Source organism: Mesocricetus auratus, unplaced genomic scaffold (genome assembly GCF_017639785.1).
Source record: "Mesocricetus auratus isolate SY011 unplaced genomic scaffold, BCM_Maur_2.0 Super-Scaffold_100025, whole genome shotgun sequence".
Taxonomy (NCBI): domain Eukaryota; kingdom Metazoa; phylum Chordata; class Mammalia; order Rodentia; family Cricetidae; genus Mesocricetus; species Mesocricetus auratus.
This window is the reverse complement of record NW_024429206.1, coordinates 13,773,166-13,789,650: the sequence shown is the minus strand read 5'-3', so window position 1 is coordinate 13,789,650 and position 16,485 is coordinate 13,773,166. Positions and strand designations below refer to the sequence as shown.

The following is a 16,485-nucleotide window of genomic DNA, read 5'->3' as shown; positions in this document are numbered from 1 at the left end:
TGGAGAAACCCTGTCTCAAAAAAAAAAACAAAAACAAAAACAAAACAAAAAACAAAATCAGAAGCAAAAAAAGGAAGGAAAAAAATCTTGGTCTATGTAGAAGTAAAATAATTTTTGGGTTTTTTTAAACTATTTTTTTGAGTATTTATTAAGAAAATTTTTCTTGGAGCTAGTGAGATGGCCTAGCAGTTAAGAGCACTGCCTGCTGGTACAGAGCACCCTGGTTTAGTTCCCAGCTCCCACATGGCTGCTCATAAAGGGCTGAAACTCCAGTTTTGGGGAATCTTACTCTCTCTACTGGTCTCTACGGGCATTGCATCCAAGTGGCACATACTCATGTGCAGACATAAAATAAAAAAGTACATCTTTAGAACAATTTTCAGCTCAACATAAAGTTGAGAGAATTCTATGGCAAAAACTCACAACCCTGACACCTGGAACTTACCATTATGTTATAGTATCCATATATCCATTTATCATCATACCTGCTCCCTTCAGCTGGCAGTCAGACCCGGGGGCCTTGTACATACTAAGCGCCATTTTACCCCCGAGCTGCACCCCTAGTTCAGTACTTATGTGTTTTACAACCCCTGAGAATTGAGAACCAATTTCAGTTTTCATTAGTTCAGCAAATCTTTACTGTGTGCCAAGGACATTCTGAGAATGAGCCAGAGGCCCCGGGGGAAAGGAGTCACCAGTAAATGACTGTAGTGACAGGGTTAGGTGCTCAGCTGGGGAATGGTGTGGTTGGCAGGAATGAGGTGGGTCTGCTGCAGGGAAGCCCGGGGAGGCCACGCAGGTGGTTGTGGTCAGGCGTGACTGGGGAGAACGAGCCATGCAGTTGATGATGGGGAGGTCATTCCAGGTGGAGGGCACCGTGGGTTGAGTGTCTAGTCACGGAGAGCCTCCCGTGGGACCCGAGCCAGGCTAAACTCTCACAATCGCTCACGCACGCATGCTCGCACACATGCACACCTGCGTTAGTCTCGGCTTCCTTACTGCTCTCTGGGCGGGTAGGTGGGGGAGTGTTTGCTTTTGTGTCAGTGGGAAACTGAAGGTCAGCTACCAAGCAGGTGAGCGGTGCAGTTGGTAAGGGCTGGGGGGCAGCGTGACATTCCTGTTCCTTCACGGGTTTCGGGATGGGGTGAAGGGCAATGGTTCCTGCTTCCTGTAGCCTGGGCCACCACTGTCCATTTCTCTGCTGTGGTCCCTGAGGAGTGGCACGGCACAGATGGCCTCTGAAGGACACAGGTGGCAGCCACTGACCACCGTCCTCCCTGGCCTTTCTGCAGTGTCCTTTCATGGATGAGAGAATCATGTGTTTGCACAGTAAGATCAAGAGCCAGGCCCTGGAGTTTCCAGACCAGTGAGTAGAGCCTGTCTGTCCACCGTCAACTCCTTCTGATCCCTTAGCGGTCAGCTTCCTGAGTTTTCTGTGACCTACCCATGATGTGTCTCCACCCCCAGGCCTGATATAGCCGAAGACTTGAAAGATCTGATCACCCGAATGCTAGACAAGAACCCAGAGTCCAGGATTGTGGTGCCCGAAATCAAGGTACTTGACTGCCGCTAAGAAGGCTGGTACTTGAGGCCTGTGGCCTGTGCTTGGAAATGTTTGGCTCAGCCCTGTCCACGGCACCACACCCTCCTGGCATCGCTGCCTCCCCGTGTCCTGGAGCCTCTGGGCTGCTGGGTGCTGCTGGGGGCAGGGAGGAGTGTTGATGCTGTGGGAGCTGTGACCCATCAGCTGGCCTGCCTGCGCTTGCTCCCATTAGCTTGTGATGATAGTGTCCGCCCTCAGAGAGTGATCTGGGGCCTCTGTGTGCTCCATGTTCTGGCTGCTGAACCTCAAGTCCTTCCTTTGAACCCGCCAAAGATGGGGCCCAGTTCCTTCGAGGAACTGCAGAGAGGGTGGGAGGAAGTCAGGGGGCAGTTCAGCCTCTAGCTGCTGCGTTGACCCCTGTGGTAGAAAGTGCTTTCAGCAGAGGCGTTGTCCACCACTGCATATGCCCCTGTCAATGCCAAATACACACATCTGGCGTCTAAAAATACAAATCCCAAGATGGGTGGGGATGTCATTCTGTCGGTAGAATGGTTGACGGGCATTCATGGAACCCTGGGTTCTGTTTCTAGTACTGTTTAGATTAGACATGGTAGTGCATGCCTATAATCACAGCATGGGGCTGTATGGAGGCAGGACCAGAGGTTTAGGGTCATCCTCAGCTACATAGTGAGGCAGAGGCCAGCCTGAGATATGTGACTCCATGTCTTTAAAAAGAAAGACAGACATCTCGAGATATGCTCCCGGGCTTCAGAGGTACCGGGCTCGTTTAAACTGGCAGGGTGTCTTTAAAAGGGTCCAAAAGTTGAGCCAGCAATGATGGCGCACACCTTTAATCCCAGCACTCGGGAGGCAGAGACAGATGGATCTCTAAGTTCGAGGCCAGCCTGGTCTACAAAGCAAGTTCCAGGACAGCTAGGACTGTACACGGAGAAACCCTGTCTTGAAAAACGGAAAAAAAGAAAGAAAAAAGAGGGTCCAAAAGTCCCAGATAAGGACTTGAACCTCAGGAAGGGGGCCTGGGTGCTCTTGGGAATACGCCCTTCCATCTGGCCCCTCCACAGCTCCTTGTTCCTTGTTCTGTGGGATGAGAAAATACACTTGTTGAGAGCCCAGCATCTGTTGTCAGGGAGAGTTGGTGGGGACCAGTGGGTGCTCCTGGGGCAGCTGGGCAAGACTGATACCAAGTTCTGATGGAGAACTGCGTCCGCGCACACCACAGCTCCGCAGCACCTCCCATTCCGTCTCCGCCTGTTCTCATTTCCTCCCTTCTCACTCACTCACCCTCTGCCTGCATCACCGGCTCTCCTGCATGCCTGGCCCAGGCCCTGGCCTCTCCTTCCTGCATGCCCTCCTTGGCACTGCTCACTGGCAGGGCCTTGTGGGAACCAGTGGCGCCTGTCCCTCACCCCTCCTGTCATTCTTGAAGCTGCACCCTTGGGTCACGAGGCACGGGGCGGAGCCATTGCCATCGGAGGACGAGAACTGCACTCTGGTCGAGGTGACCGAAGAGGAGGTGGAGAACTCAGTCAAACACATTCCCAGCCTGGCGACTGTGGTAAGGCGGGAAGGTCCACTGACCAAGAGTAGCAGAGAGCCTGAGGCAAGGCTAGAGACGGCAGGGCTGGACACTTGCCGCTGGGAAGCAAGCAACCATGGGCCTGAGAACCCTGTGCGAGTCACTCTGACTCACAGCCACTCATTGGGCCAGTAGCCCTGGGACTCCCAGATTTCTGTGGAGATAGGTAGCCCCCTGTGGGCATCATGCTGCCCTTCTAGAATTCCTGCTTCCAGAGCGTGTTAGGGGAGAGGAGCTGGGAAGATGAGGACAACCAGACCAGAGTCAGCAGTGGGCCTGAGCCTCAGCGTGGTGAGAGACTCCAGTAGCTAACTTGGCGTGTCTCACATCCGGCACGTGGGTGTTCCAAGGCTTCCCAATCTTGGGACACAGGGTTTCACTGGGAGACACTGGGCTCCCTTTTTGTGGCCCTGAATCTGGGTCTTGGTTCAGGGAGAAGGAAGCTTGAAGGAGTAGTTTTCAAGCCTCAACTTGGAGACTGTAGGAGCCACCCCATTGCCAGCCCCCTAGGAGGGTGTCTGGCTCTAGGAGGCAGCCCCAGCCCCAGCAGACAAGCAGGGCCCGGTCTCTACAAGGCCAGCACCAGCCTCAAGGGTCCCTTTGGGAGTCTGGGAATTGGGCCCTGCTCTCTTTGCTTGCCTGCTCTCTTTTGCTTACCCCATGCTGTTATTGTCTCCTTCAGAACCTGAGCTCCAGGGCTGGGCACTCATTCACGTTCCTTCTTCCAGCCGGGGCTCTGCATGACCTCCACTCTCCCAGACGCTGCCACACCCACTCACCTTTCCTGGTCCACTCTCCACCCACTCACCCTGTTCTCTGCCTGTAGTGGGAGAGGAAGCTAGGTCTGACCCTGGGCCACTGTGAGCGGTTTTGTTCCCTCTGGACTCTCTTGAGGGAAAGCATCTGGTTGGCCTGGGCGTCTGGTTAGGTATTTGTCACTGGAGAAATGCTTCTTGAACCATATGTAAGTGGTTCCTCAGGGAGGGGAACAGCCATGAGTATAGCCCGCATGTTCTGTGCCTTCACTGGGAGGCAGGTGGTCGTGCCAAGGAGTAGATAGATGTCTGTTGTAATAGAGGGGATGATGTCTGTTGTAATGGAGGGGCCGGAGGGCATGTATCTGATGGAGAGGCACTGGGCCCAATGGTGGTCCAAAGGGTTCCTTTAAGGATGTTTAAAGGGGCTGGAGAGAGGGCCAGTGATTAAGAGCAGCTGCTCTTCTTCCAGAGGACCTAGTCCTCAGAGCTTACAGCAGCCTATAACCCCTGTTCCAGGGGATCTAAAGCCTCCTGGCCTCTGTGGGTACCACCAGCCCTGCGAGTGGTGCGCAGATACACATGTAGGCAAAACACTCAATCATGTAGAATAAAAATTAGAGAAAAGAAATGGATGAACATAGAGTGGTAAGGTGTATCCTGCTGAGAGGGAACAGGGCGGTAGACAGCTGAGTGAGAGGAACAGGACAATTTGAGACAAGAAACTTCCAGAGGGGCTGGAGAGATGGCTCAGTGGTTAAGAGCACTGGCTGCTCTTCCAGAGGACCCAGGTTCAGTTCCCAGCACCCACATGGCACCTCACAACTGTGTGTAACCCCAGTTCCAGCAGATCCAGCACCCTCACACAGACATATGTAGGCCAAACACCAGTGCACATAAAATAAGAATAAACAAGTTTTTTAAAAAAGATGGACCTAGAGAGCGACCTTCCCATGGGATGAGAGGTCAGTGCAGGGTGCAGGAGGAGAGGCTGTCAGAAAGGGAAGCCGGGGGTAACACCTACCAGAGCCCAGTGGGACCCTGCACTGCCTGGCCTTTTGTGTCTGGCTTCCACTAGTTTCTAAGGCTCACCCATGTGGAAGCTGCATGGGTGTGTGCTTCATTCCTTTGGTGACTGAATACTCAACTACACAGATGTGCCGCGAGTTTTGCATTTTCCAGGTGGTGGACATTTGAATATTTCCACCTTTTTATTTCTCCCCTTACATTTGAAAAATTTTAAAAATTCTATGTATTTGTGTGTGCATGTGTGATTGTGTGCACACATTGAAGCCAGAAGAGGGCAGTCAGATCCCTCGGAGCTGGAGTTGGAGGCATGTTTGGGATGCTCCACAGGCCCTGCAGCCTGAGTTCAGACTCCCAGGACCTGTGTAAAATATCAGACTAACCTCAGCAGAAGAAGATGCAAGGCAGGCAGGAGAATCATCTGAAACTCCCTTGCCAGCTAGCCTGGCATACACAGCAGTGAATGGCTAGAGAGACCCTCTCTCAAACAAGGTGGAAGGTGAGGCCCCGCAGCAGGGGTTGTCCTCCGTACGTGTGCACCCCCACATCCACACACACCACAAACAGAAATCTGAAAACCATTGTAGGGGCTGGAAAGATGGCTCAGCTATCCATACCCACATGGCGTCCCACAACTGTCAGTAACTCCAGTTCCAGGGGATCCACTGCCCTCGTCTGGTCTCTGCAGGCAAAACATCTAAACATGTCTGTAAACAACAACAAACCTTCTTAGGGGCTGGAGAGAGGGCTCTGGTTAGGAACACTTACTGCTCTTGCAGAGGGCCCCAGCACCCACGTGGAAGCTTACATTTATCCAAAACTTCATTTCCATGGGAACGGGCACCCTCTTCTAACCTCCAGGCATGTACACAGTGCACATACATTTGTAGGTGGAGTTTCTTTGTGTCCTGGAAGCCATTCCCAAATAACCACTCAAGAGACTTATTATTAATTATAAATGCTTGGCCGATAGCTCAGGCTTATTACTAGCTAACTCTTATATTTTAAATTAATGCAAATTTCTTATCTACCCTTTGCTACATGGTGCTACTTTTTTAAAACACATTTCTATTTATTTATTAGTTTTTCAAGACAGAGTTTCTCTGTATAGCTTTAGAGCCTATCCTGGAACTCGCTCTGTAGACCAGGCTGGCCTCAAACTCACAGAGCTCTGCCTGCCTCTGCCTCCCGAGTGCTGGGATTAAAGGCGTGTGCCACCACTGCCAAGCTGGTGGTATCTTCTTTCAACATGGCTCATTCATCTTGCTTCTCTCTATATCTGTTGCTTCCCAGCATTCTGTCTGCCCTGAAAATCCTGCCTAGCTATCAGCCAATCAGATTTTATAAACAATGAGAGCAACACATTTTCACAGTATACAGAAGGATTATTCCATAACATTTCCCCTTTTTGTTTAGTTGAAAACGAAGGTTTTTAATTTTAACATAGTAAAACTATATATAACAAGGTTATCAGGTAAGAATTATAGTTACAAATTAGAGAAAATATCTATTATCTACCTTATCTTTGTGACTCTAAGGTTTTATACCTAATTTACCTTTTATAACTAAGAAAAACCATAAGTTTAATTATTTAGTCTTTAACTCCATCAAAAAAACCCAGAAGGGTTACTTAACAACAGGGACATCTGGATACCTGGACAGTCACCCAGAATTCTTTTGTAACATTGGGGCAGCCAACTTTGGCCTACAGGCCTAGCATAGCTGACAGACTTTTCTGAGAAGCAGGGGATTTTGAAGGACTGTTTTACCTTGTCTTGGCAAAGTTTGGCAGTTACGTTTTTTGTGTGTCCTGCTGGTTCAGTTTGGACAGTATACTGTCAGCAATTGAGGCAAGGGCAGTTTCTTTGCCCAAATGGCCAGCTTTGCCATAAAGAAAACAAATTCCATACAGAGTTTCTTTGATGCCCATTATCTTCTCTGAAGTAGATTGGTGCTGCCAGGAGCAAACATGTCTCACTGTCATGAAAAGCCTTAGGTTATCAAACATTTTAAATGCCACATTCTGTAGGTCTTTGAAGTGTTTGAGGACCATCTATCTATCTAAATATATCTGTGTATGATCTTGAAAAAATACCTAACATGACTATAAATTTGACTAGTATAGTCACCATTAATCTGTATTTCTTAATTATATATTACATTTTTAAATGAGCTGAATAAGCATAATGCCTTAAGTGAGTAGAAACATGTATACAGTATAACAAAATTAACTTTAAATTTGTATCAATAAACCACAACCGATACCAATGTAAAATATTTTGAGGCTAATATTTTTTTGGATTAGATTCAATAATCTACCCTTTTATTCATCACTTCTTTTTTTTTTTGTTTTTGTTTTTCGAGACAGGGTTTCTCTGTATTGTTTTGGAGGTTGTCCTGGAACTCGCTCTGTAGACCAGGCTGGCCTCGAACTCACAGAGATCCGCCTGCCTCTGCCTCCCAAGTGCTGGGATTAAAGGTGTGTGCCACCAACGCCTAGCTTTATTTCATCATTTCTATATCATATATCCTTTTTTCCTTTAGAAAAAGATTTGAATTTGACTATTTTGTTTAGCTTTTTTTTCTAACTGTGACCAATAACAAACATACATGCAGGTAAAGTATTCATACACATAAAATAAAAAAAATTTTAATTTAGAAGCAATTAGGCACAAAAGGCTATTAAGAGTATGGTTCTACTTATAGAAAATGCCCAGAATAAGAAAACCTATATGGACAGAAAGATTGGTGGTTGCTAAGGGCTGTGGGTCATGGGAAATGACTACTGACAGATATGGGGTTTCTCTTTAGGGTCGTGTAAATCTGAAAGTGGATCAAGGTGATGTGAATATACTAAAAACCACTCAGTTGTATATAGTTGGTTTCCTTATCTATAAACTCTACCAACCACTGATTGAAAATACACGAAAAAAGAAAATTGGATTTACCCCAAACATGTAAACCTGACTTGTTGTCATGCCCTAGCTGATTAGGTCTAACTGTTGACAAAGTGTTTATATCATGTTCTGTGTTGTAAGTTGGCTCGAGATGGTTTAAAGTACACTGGGGAATATGCAGATGTTATATACAAATACTGAACTCCTGTCTATAAAGGGCTTGAGCACTGGTAAGTTTTGGTAGGCTCGGAGGTTCTAGACTCTTAAAATGTTGAGTTTATCTTGTGTGAATTCAGTGTCAGTTCTGAAAACACATCATCTCTTCCCCAAGAATTGTGACATAAATGGCTTGTTTCTGATTGGGAACACGGGTCTTAGGACCGGGTAGGCTGGACTGGGTCATGACAAGCCACGTCTGATCCTGCAGCCAGGGAGCGGTCTGAAGGAAGCTAGCTGTTGCCCCCAGGCTCAGGATGGTTCTGGCTGGTGGCGCCTGGGTAGGAAGAGCCTGCAAGAGTCGTGAGCCCCGGGAGCTGGCAGGGACCAGAGAGAAGAGGGCGGTGGCCCAGTCATCACTGCCCTCTTCCTTCTCCCGCCTCAGATCCTAGTGAAGACCATGATTCGGAAACGCTCTTTCGGGAACCCGTTTGAGGGCAGCCGGCGGGAGGAACGTTCCTTGTCAGCACCAGGAAACCTGCTTACGTGAGTGACCCCACCTCCCTCCCAGTTCTGGGGGTGGGAGACTAAAGCTAGGCCTGGGCCATCCCAGGAGAGGCAGCTGGGGGCTTCAGTAGGCCCTGGCTTTGCTCTTGTGGCCTCCTCAGCTCGGCCAGCATCCATCTGTTGGCAGTGTACCTACTCGGAAGCTCCACCTTCCTCTGAGGACCTACTCTTTCAGTGGGGGTTCTGGGTTGTGGCAATCTGTGGCCCCAGAAACACAAGTGTTTTAGAGGCCGTGTGATGGAGGGGTCACGTGATCTCGCTCTGGGACTTTCTGTGTGAGCACAAGTCCGTCCATCTGCTCAGAAAGACCACCCTGGTTCAGGCTCTGGCAGATGCAGGGGTTACTGTCTCTGGGATGTGGGGGGCATCCCAGGGTCCCTTCTCACTTCCCTTTTCCCTTCCTCTGGCAATTCCAGCAAAAAGCCAACCAGGGAATGGGAGCCCTTGTCTGAGCCCAAGGTAATGCCTGTCTGCCTGCCTGTGCCATCGCCTCCCCTCCGCTGGGGTCTGGGGCGGGCATCTGCAGAGCACGCGGGCATCTCCTTCAGCCTGAGCTGCTGTGCCTGGCTCACCGAGGGCCTCTGGGTTTACAATGAGGGGCATCCAGGGGCTTGGGTCCCGTGGTGTGTCATGCATGTGGGCTGGGCTGCGGTGCATGGCGCTCCACCCGGAATGCCTGTTAACAGCCAGGTCTTCGGGTAGCTGCATACCCGTGCACGTCAACGGCATTGAAGGTCTGCTGTGGCCCTGGTGTGCACACAGAGCACAGATCAGGCCCTCCGTTTGTCTTCACTTAGGGCTCCTCTGCATCTGGTAGGGTAAAACCTAGAACTAAGTCCTATTCTGCCTGTTGATCATTGCGGGATCAGGGCTTTCTCCTTCCTGCCTGCATATCTAGGTCAGTGCTGCCTACAGACTCCAGGGCAGATGGATACTTGTCCCTGTAAAGTTGGGTGGACCTGTTCGGTGACTCTGCTCCCCCCAGGGTCTGCACTAGGGCAGATAGATATCCCCAGTGTCCTTCTCACTGACCCTGATGGGGCTGCCTGTCTCTGTTGGGAGTTCCTGTCAGTCACTTTTTTGTTAAAACTAGCTATATTGGGTCCAGGGTGATCATTCAATTGTTAAAGTATGAGGGCTCAAGTCCAATCCCACAGAACCCCTGTAAAATACCAGGTTGAGGTAGCGTGAGTTTCCTGGGGAGGTGGAGACAGGCAGATCCCTAGACTCACTGTTTAGTCAGCCTAACTTTTAAAAACAAGGTGGTTGGTACTTGAGGAAAATGCCTGAAGCTGACTTCGGACTTGCATCCATATGTGAACATACACACACAGTAGCTTTACCGAAGGCTCGGGCTGGAGCTCTGGCACCCCAGCACTGCAGACAAATGAGACGCTCAGTTAATTAACCCCCATAGCTCGCCACTGTGAAGTGTAGTCACTTCTGCAGCGCTGGGGACGGCAGTGTTAGCCCAGGAAGGACCGTCCTCCTCTGCCTGTCTCCACCACATCCGCTGACGCCTGCCCAGTTTTCTGCAGATTTGTCCACTCTGGGGGGCTTCTGTAAACGGGATAATGCCGTGTGCGGCCTTCTGGGGGGCTTCTGTAAATGGGATGGTGCTGTGTGCGGCCTTCTGGGGGGGCTTCTGTAAACGGGATAGTGCCGTGTGCGGCCTTCTGGGGGGCTTCTGTAAACGGGATAATGCCGTGTGCGGCCTTCTGGGGGGCTTCTGTAAACGGGATAGTGCCGTGTGCGGCCTTCCGCGTCTGGCTCCTTTCTCTCAGCAACGTGCCTTCAAGGCTCATCCACAGTGCAGCATGTGTCAGCGCTTCGTCCCTTCTCATAACCGAGACGCGCTCAGGCGGACAGTGATGTTTGGGCCGTTGGTGGAAGGTGTTTCCCTCTTGGCTGTCACAAATGGATGAGCCTGCTCTGGACATTTGCATGCAAGTGGGAACTATTTTCTCCTAGTTGGGAACTGGTTTATATGAGGCTTTTCGCAGGCCACCTGTGTCCCAGGAGCCAGCGGCTCATGTGGCATAAGAGAACACCTGTTGTTTGGGAATGGTGGGGTTTTGTTTGTTTGTTTGTTTTGTTTTACTTTTGAGAGGAGAGCCAGGGAGGTGTGTCCAGATTAGCAGCTAGACAGATGGCTGCCTTGTCCCCACCTTGTTCCCAGATGACCTGCAGCCCCGCCTTTTTGTTATGAGAAATGGAAGCCTCTGTGGGCCTTCTGTTCCCTCTGTGGCAGGGCCACCTCCTGACTCTGAGCAAAGCCTGCTCTTTGTCTCAGTGCTGTGCTGCACCTTCATGGACACAGCATAGGGCTGCCTGCCAGGCCTGGGAATTTGCAGGGCTTGTTCTCAGGAGGTCCTGGGCTGAGGCCCAGCCAGCACCAGTTGGCAGGTTTGAGGGCAGGCACCCTTCCCAGGAACCTTAACCTCTGGAGCATAAAAATAAAAGAGCAGGTAATGTAATTCCCAAACGTAGCTGTTTCTTCCGTAGGGACACAGGGGCAGGGATAGAGGCCCCTGTTTGGGTAGAGCACAGAGATCATCGTTGAGAGTTGGACAGTGGTCCTGAGCGGCAAGGGCAGTGGCATTTCCTACCAGGGGGACTCTGAAAGAAGCCTGGTGCCGGGTCCCCTCGTTAGCACCCCCCCCCTTCCATCAGCTGAAACCATGGTTGGCACACCAGGCAGGTCTTGTGGGGTGTGAGGCGCTCTTCTGAGAAGGGAGTGGCTGGTGAGGACAGACTGGGTATGCCAGGCCAGTATAGGCCTTTCCGGAAGGCTCCACGTGCCAGGCCAGTTCATAGGGCCCTGCCACTATCCCAGTAGCTCACTGTGGAATGGCTGAAGGAAGGTGTCAGTGTCTGCCTTGCAGGCCCTTCTAGACTAGAGGGTAAAGATGTTTTATAGTTCCTTGCTCTTTGGGGTACATCTTACACCTCCATTTACAGGGAGGCAAAGTCAGCTTTGAAATCTTTAAGAGAGGAACTGGAGAGATGGCTCACTGGTTAAGAGCACTGTCTGCTTTTCCAGAAAACGCTGGTTCAAATCCAATCACCCACATGGCAGCTCACAACTGTCTGTAATTCCAGTTCCAGGGGACCCGACACCCATGGCGAAACACCAGTGCACATAAAACAAAAATAAATTAAGAAAAAAGAAAGAAATCTTTAAGTGACCCAGTAGAAAGAGCGGATGTGACACGCGGGGGCAGCGGCGAACGTGGGAGACTAGCCAGGGCGCCATCATTTCTCCAAGTCTTAACGCCGCTTTTCTGTTCGGTGAGCAGGAAACAAGGCAGCGAAGACAGCCTCCGGGGCCCCGAGCCAGCCCCCGCGGGGGAGGAGGAAGTGCTCTTGTGAAACGTGGTCCCTGCGTGGAAAGTTGGGGAGCTCCGGCCCCCAGCTCCCCACCACGCATGCCTCCTCTGCAGTCTGCGGAGGCGATGGAGCCGGAGTAACTGCCTGGACCACCCGACCTCGCATGCCTGGCTGTGTGGCCCTGCACGAGGCTGCTGCACCCTGCCCTGCGTTTCCATAGCAGCATGTCCTACGGAAACCAAGCACGTGTGTAGAGCCTTGACGGTCATCTCTGGTTATCTGGGGTTTGTTTGTTGTTTGTTTTGTGTGTGTGTGTGTGTGTGTATGTGGTTTTTCTTTTTTTCCTTTGTTGTCTAAGGGGACAAAGAAAAAAAAAAGGACTTGACTCCATGACGTCGACTTTGGCTGCTGGCTGGCCGGACTGGCGGGTGTGAGGAGTTGCAAACCCAGACCAACATGCATTTTGGGACAATTGCTTTTTAAAAGATTTTTATGCCAAAAAAAAAAAAAAAAAAAAACGAACCACAAACAAAACACCTTCATCGTGAATTCAGGACCATGTCAGACGTACCAAGTGAGTGTGTGTGGACTGCAGCTGTGTGAAGACTCAAGTGGGGAACTGCTGGCTGGGGCTACACTTGAGGGGAGTGGAAGATTCAGTGTGACCCGTGTAAACCTGAAGCCGGGCGCCTTCCAGAACCATGGAGGGACAGTGGCTGCAGGGCACTTGGATGTAATTTATTTGTAATGAGGACTTTCTAGGTGTTTTTTTTTTCTTTTTTTAACGGGTGAAATTTTGGTCAGGAAAACTAAAAGGGCTTGCAGTTGAAATGCTTGAGGGGCGTTTAGCCACTCGGGAAGGGCATTCAGCAGCTGTAGTGGCAAAGGCTAGTCCGGAGAACGGAACACGTTTCTTCCTGTTGGCCGAGTCAGCTAAGCTAATTCTCCTTGTAAATTGGCAAAAACTTCAGGGTGAAAGCCTGCACTTTCAAGTACATTACATGGCTGAAGACTCAACAGTTGATGCCGAGTCCCTCGCTGGCCTGGAGTCTGGAGAAATTCAGAAGTTACATATTGGAACGTCCAGGGGCTTGTTACAGCTTCCATCGTGTGATTGTGTGGTGGGGACTGTAAGCTCTCTCCTCTGAAGTACTGTCTGGTTGATGTAGTCAATGAAGCGTCGCTGTCCCGCGGGGCCACTTTCCTGTGGGCGGCACCATCACTGAGCTTAGGCACAGATGGCTATCCTTAGGGTCAAGGCTTTAGGGTGAACCACACAGTGACATCAGGGTGCCACTGTAGAGAAAAGAGACATTCCTCAGGGCAAAGGACCTTTTTGTTTTATTCTTTGTAGCCAGGGGCCTCAAGAGCAAATGTGGACCTTTTTGACTTCTAGCCAATACTGGAAGTTTAGTAGAGGTTTAGGTGTGAGTATCAAGGGCCACAGGGGAAACCATGAAGTTTAACGGGGGCTTCCAGACTCTTTCCAGGGCTTTGGAGTGATCTGTAATGACTGTCTCAGTATTGAGGCTCAGAAGACTGCTTCCTGCTAGCTTCTGTCTGGTGGGCCTCTGTGCAGGGTTTTCCTGCAGAGGGGGGAGTGAGGCCCATTCCCCCTTGCCTGGCCATATGCAGAGTCTAGGTGTTCTTAAGCTCTTGAATAGTTCTTGCCAGACATTTCTTGCTGTCACATAAGTTAACTAGAATTAGGGCAAAGACTCTACTGTGTGTGTGAGGGGGTCCTCTCACCTGCTTGCATTGTCTTTGTAACTTTCCTCTTTTAAATGTAAGGAGAAATAACCCAGTAGCTCTAGCCCTTCTGGCCACAGATGTAGTTCGGCTTGCTTGCAATAAGCACCTGGAGGTAGTTAAAGCTAACAGGTCCTGAGGCTCAGTCCCAGTCTGTCTGCCTGGATTCTGGCTTGGCCAAGAGGCCTGCCTCAGGAGGGCAAGCATTGTACAGAGCTCTGCAGAACTCTTCTTGTGTTTACACAACCCTACTGGGCAATGCCCGCTCTCCCTACCCCGGAACTTGCCATCCAAAGTGTCTGAAGTGGATTGCCAGCGATCAATCATGCAGCACCCGGGGTTGAGAGGTCCACGTGGGTTAACTTTTTTCTTAAACAATGAAACACCAAAGAAAGCTGTGGAAAGGAGCGGCCCCCCCTCTCCCACCCTGTCCAGCTGCCGTGGGAAGTGTAAGAGGTACAGCCATGACTAGAGCATTAGAGCACAGCACTGTTTTCAAAAGCCAAAAGCGTTGTCAGCAGGCTGCCTCGGCAGCTTTTCTGTGTGGGCAGATAGGATGCCCACTGTTCGTTCCGTGCTGGGTCACCCATGATTAACGGATAGGCAGGCTTGGTCTGCACCTACGGCCTTGAAGAAAGCACAAGTCCCACCCCTTCTTTTCTGTCTTTTCTGCCTCCCCCATACATCCCACAGGCTATTAGTGGCTCCCAGACACCTTACAGAGCCCCTTGTTGTCATTCGGGGCTACAGAGGTCACCTCCCTACTGGTCTGGCCTTCCCATGGGACAGAGCTCTTGTCCCCGGACCTTCCTAGAATTAGGGGAACGTCTGTGCACGTTGAGACACCGGGTTAGGCCCACAGCCCTCGCCTCCTTCCTGAGGGTGTACTTTACATTACCAGTGCAGAACCAGAGCCTCCATTTGCTCCCAAGGTGCTAGGGAAGAGTGCTGTTTCCTCTTCTCCAGCCTCAGGGCCGAGCTGCGTGAGACTTTGGACTTTTCTATTTGGTGACCGATGCCCTCTGCTTCTGTTTTATTGCCCCGATCCTCTCTACTATGCATTTTCCTTTTACCAGGTGTACAGAGTTAAATACTGTGTATTTATCACTTACAAGTACATGAACTGAAGAGACAAGCTTGCGGTTGTTTTCCCACAGGTGATTAAGCTTCTCTGTAAACTTGAAATAAACAGACAGCAAAATGGTGCAAAGCCCGGGCCTCCTGGGGGTTTTCTGTTGGTAGTTGTCCTTCTGTGATGCCTCTGCTTATGTTGGCAATCCTTCCCTTAGGCTGATAGCGAGTCAGATGCCCAAGTCATAGTTAATGCAGCTGGCAGATCCCCTGATGTAGGCATGCCTCGGGGTGTCATTATTCAGCGTTATTCTGAGACCGGCCATACGCACAGTTCTTGGAAGCAGGGCAGATGCACATTCCTGGGTTCCATGTAAACTGCTCCCAGGTAAGGGTAGGATTCTGGAAAGTTGGACAGGAGAGTACTGGGAGTGATTTTCATCATGTGAGGCATGTCCTGTTGACTGGGCATTGTTTTCCTGGCTTTGACATTTTGAAAAAAGTTCCATCCCATGCTACAAAAATATGGGCTGTTGTCATATATGGTGCACATGTCTGTAATCCCCATACTTGGAGACTGAGGCAGGAACATTCCAAGTTCAAGGCCAGTCTGGGCTGCACAGTGAGGTTCTGTCTAAAGTAAGGAATAGAGGCTCTTTCGTCAAGAGACGGTTCCTGTTCAGAAAACGCCACTGAGAACAGGAGGCTGTGGAAAAGCCATTCCTCAGGGTTCGCCACTGTGCAGGCTTCAGGGAGCCTCCGAAAGCCCACTCATGCATGTGAGGGTGAAGGGTTCTGTTACCAGCTGAAGAGGAAGTGCCAGGGTATGGCCTGAGTAGAGGCGCAGCTGAATGCCAGACGACCCAGGTGAGTGCAGTAAACTGTCCCAAACATCCACCCTCACACCCTACCCAGAGAAGATGCCATCGCCTCTGTCATCGCACCGTAGCCTTTGTGATAGCAGACAAAGCATTTGTTTTAATCTCAGGGTGTTGCTGGGGCAGAGTGTCCAAAGCTGCCTCATTTGCAAATAGAAATTCCCAAGATTTCTGGAGGCAGGGAAACCTTTGCAGCAGATCCTGGGTCTGGTGAGAGCTGCTGTCTGCTTCCAGGATGATGTTCAGAACATGGAGGGACCACAAAGATGTGAGACCCTCTGTCCAGCCTTTTGATAAGGCACTTAGTCCCTTCATGAGGGAAGAGTGTGCCACGAGGCTCTGTCTCTTCATCCTGTCACACCAGAGATCCAGCTTCTAAAATGTGAATTTGGATGTCCCTAAACCATCCAGGTCCATGTGATCTGTGTTTAGGAAGCACCTAAGAAATCATTGTGTGTGTGTGTGTGTGTGTGTGTACATGTCATGTGGTTGTCTGTGAAGGCTGATGTCAGATCCCCTAGAGCCGGAGTCACAGTCATTCATGACCCTCCTGATCTCCTGATGTAGGTGCTGGGAGCTGAACTCAGGTCCTGCAAGAGCAGCAAAGGCTCTTAACCATCCAGCCATCTCCAGCCCTGATGCGAGCACTTAAGAAAGAAAGCCCCACAAGCCAGAGTTTTGTTAAAACCATTCCATAAGTCTTGTTTCTCCCTCCTCTCCACACACCTACCCAAAGCAAAAGCCCAGGTTGCCCGTTAACCCAGAAGAAATAGAACATTCCTAGCCTGTCATACCCCTGAGTACTTGAGCTGACAGTGGCCAAGGGGAGTTAATTCTGGTGTGACGAATTAAAATAAAGCTGAGTGAGCCGGGTGGTGGTGGCACACGCCTTTAATCCCAGCACTCGGGAGGCAGA

The 16,485-nt window shown here is 50.4% G+C and overlaps 1 protein-coding gene across 4 annotated transcripts in view; it reads left to right on the top strand.

Moving 5' to 3' along the window:
- Camkk2 (calcium/calmodulin dependent protein kinase kinase 2) overlaps positions 1–14,830 on the top strand; it is a 49,656-nt gene extending 34,826 nt beyond the window's left edge. The window contains exons 12-17 of one of the 4 annotated variants that reach the window (XM_040731328.1): positions 1,293–1,366; positions 1,468–1,555; positions 2,991–3,119; positions 8,420–8,520; positions 8,958–9,000; positions 11,841–14,830. In XM_040731328.1, coding sequence (XP_040587262.1) covers positions 1,293–1,366; positions 1,468–1,555; positions 2,991–3,119; positions 8,420–8,520; positions 8,958–9,000; positions 11,841–12,011 — 606 coding nt within the window. In that variant the 3' untranslated portion in view covers positions 12,012–14,830. The remainder of the gene's footprint in view (positions 1–1,292; positions 1,367–1,467; positions 1,556–2,990; positions 3,120–8,419; positions 8,521–8,957; positions 9,001–11,840) is intronic. The other 3 variants (XM_040731329.1, XM_040731330.1, XM_040731331.1) reach the window with 3 other exon arrangements.
- Positions 14,831–16,485: the final 1,655 nt, after the last annotated feature.